Here is a 2,146-nt window from a genome sequence, read left to right on the forward strand (position 1 = left end):
TTTTAGTAGCTCGATAAGTTCAGTTTTAAGCTGGAGTAGCTCGTCGACGTTATCACATCCGATAGCTATGTCATCGACATACGTATCATTCAATATTACACGCGCTGCAAATGGGTAGGTTACCTTATGGTCTTCTGCCAGTTGCTTGAGAACACGTACAGCAAGAAAAGGCGACGCAGCAAGGCCGTAGGTTACCGTGAGTAGTCGGTAATGCTCCACTGGTGAACCCGCATCCTCCCGCCAAACGATTCGTTGGAATTTAGTATCAGAATCTGATACCATAATGCCGCGAAACATTTTCTCTATGTCAGCTGAGAAAACGTAACGATGCTGACGAAAACGAATACACACGCCAAACAAATCACGCTGAATGGGTGGGCCAATATGCAAACGCTCGTTAAGTGAGTAGCCACCAGAATCTTTGCAGGATCCATCAAATACGACTCGGCATTTCGTGGTTGAGCTGTCTGGTTTGAGAACTGCGTGATGAGCCAGATAAAAACACTCCGATGGATGGCAGTCAACTTCCTGCGGCGAAATACGGGCCATATGGCCAAGCGACAAATACTCACGCATAAAATTTATGTATTGACTCTTCAGAAATGAGTCACGTTTGAAACGGCGTTCCATATATTATAATCTGGTGACAGCTTGCGAAAGAGTTGATGAAATTGCCGGTGCCTTTTCCTTGAAGGGATATTTGACTACGTAGGTACCGTCAGTACGACGCGTGTGAGTACGAACAAAATGGGCCTCTGCTGGATCTGCCATATTGATCTTTTCTGGTGTAGGTTTGACATCCTCGACTTCCATAAATGACCGAAACAGCGCATCAATGTTAACGGTAGCATGATGAGTTGCAGCAGTTAAGTTAGCTTCGCTTTCGGTAAAATGCGTTCCAGCTATCACCCAACCAAACGCGCTATTCAGCAAAATCGGCATGTTAGGCCCGAACTGTTTTTGCTCGCCAGTGTAAATGCTCCACAACTGATCGGAGCCAATCAATACATCAATTGGTGCTGATTCAGCGAATGTAGGGTCAGCGAGTGGTAGTTTCACAATTGATCGCCACGATGATGAAGAAATATTCACGGTCTGAACAGGAATTTGCGATGTTAACTTGCTGAGAATATAAGCGTGTATATCTAGTGTCGAGTCGTTCAATTTGGAGCTTAAAGTGAAGTACACCCGACCTCGCGTTACTCCGGCATTGCAGGCTGATAGACCAGAAACTGATATACGACCGTTTGTACGTGATAGACCGACACGTTGTACAAAGGCTTCTGACACAAATGATATGGTTGATCCAGAGTCCAGCAATATTCGACAGCTTACCCGATTTCCGCATTTGTCATCGACGGCGGCCACCACCGTTGTGAGAAACGTGTGAGGCATAGCAGCAGTAACGGAGGTTAAAGTGCTGACCGCTGCTTGCTTTAGTGTTGGCGTGTGCATACGCTGCGTAGTGACAGCAGCTACTTGCTCATCTTGATCCCAACTATTTTGTGCTGATGAAGGAAAAGAAGTAGAAGAGGGCGTGAGGGCAGACCGTTCATCATGCAGAAGTGTATGGTGGCGTGAGCTACATTTTTTACAGCTATGCTTCGATTGACAAGAGCGCACGGAATGCGTAGAGGCAAGGCAATTAAAACATAACTTTTGTTTTTGTACAGCTGCCCGACGTGACGACGGTGATAACTGTTTGAATTGAGCGCATTGCCAAAGCGTGTGATTGTCCGTGCAAACGACGCATTGTTTGTTCTTCCTGTCATCAACATTTGCCAACAAAGCGACACGACGTGTGTGGGCTGAGCGGGGAGGTAAACACGCCTCAAATGTGTCACAGCGATGAGAAAGAAACTCGAGAAACTCGCTAAACCCTTTTTCGCTCTGGTTATCGCATTTGTCTGCCAACTTTTTCCGCGTTTCTTCGTCTAATTTATTAAGCAAGAGTTGAGTAAGCCATGGGTCGCGGGATGTGACATTCAACGCGTCCAGACCTCTGATGGCTCTCTGCTCCATCAACTATTTGGCAAAGTACCGATGTGTTAGTTGAAGAGAGGGTGGGAAGAGCCAAAAACGATTGCACCAGTGATCTAATTATGAGCGGTTTGCGGTCGTACCTTTTGACTAAGCGGTCCCATGC

General features: G+C 46.5%; 2 protein-coding genes across 2 annotated transcripts; both read right to left on the reverse strand.

The window, feature by feature from the left end:
- Positions 1–82: 82 nt before the first annotated feature.
- Positions 83–549, reverse strand: LOC118732543 (the record flags this gene model as incomplete). The annotated part of the gene is made up of 1 exon (XM_036461677.1): positions 83–549. A coding segment is annotated over exon 1 (467 nt), but the record flags the coding sequence as incomplete, so codon positions are not given.
- An 84-nt stretch (positions 550–633) lies between these two features.
- On the reverse strand, positions 634–2,022 carry LOC118732544. Its single transcript, XM_036461678.1, has one exon. The coding sequence runs from the start codon at positions 2,020–2,022 to the stop codon at positions 634–636; it is 1,389 nt and encodes a 462-aa protein (XP_036317571.1).
- Between the last annotated feature and the right edge of the window lie 124 nt (positions 2,023–2,146).

Source organism: Rhagoletis pomonella, unplaced genomic scaffold, assembly GCF_013731165.1.
Source record: "Rhagoletis pomonella isolate Grant_MI unplaced genomic scaffold, Rhpom_1.0 Rhpom_scaffold_22069, whole genome shotgun sequence".
NCBI classification, from domain to species: domain Eukaryota; kingdom Metazoa; phylum Arthropoda; class Insecta; order Diptera; family Tephritidae; genus Rhagoletis; species Rhagoletis pomonella.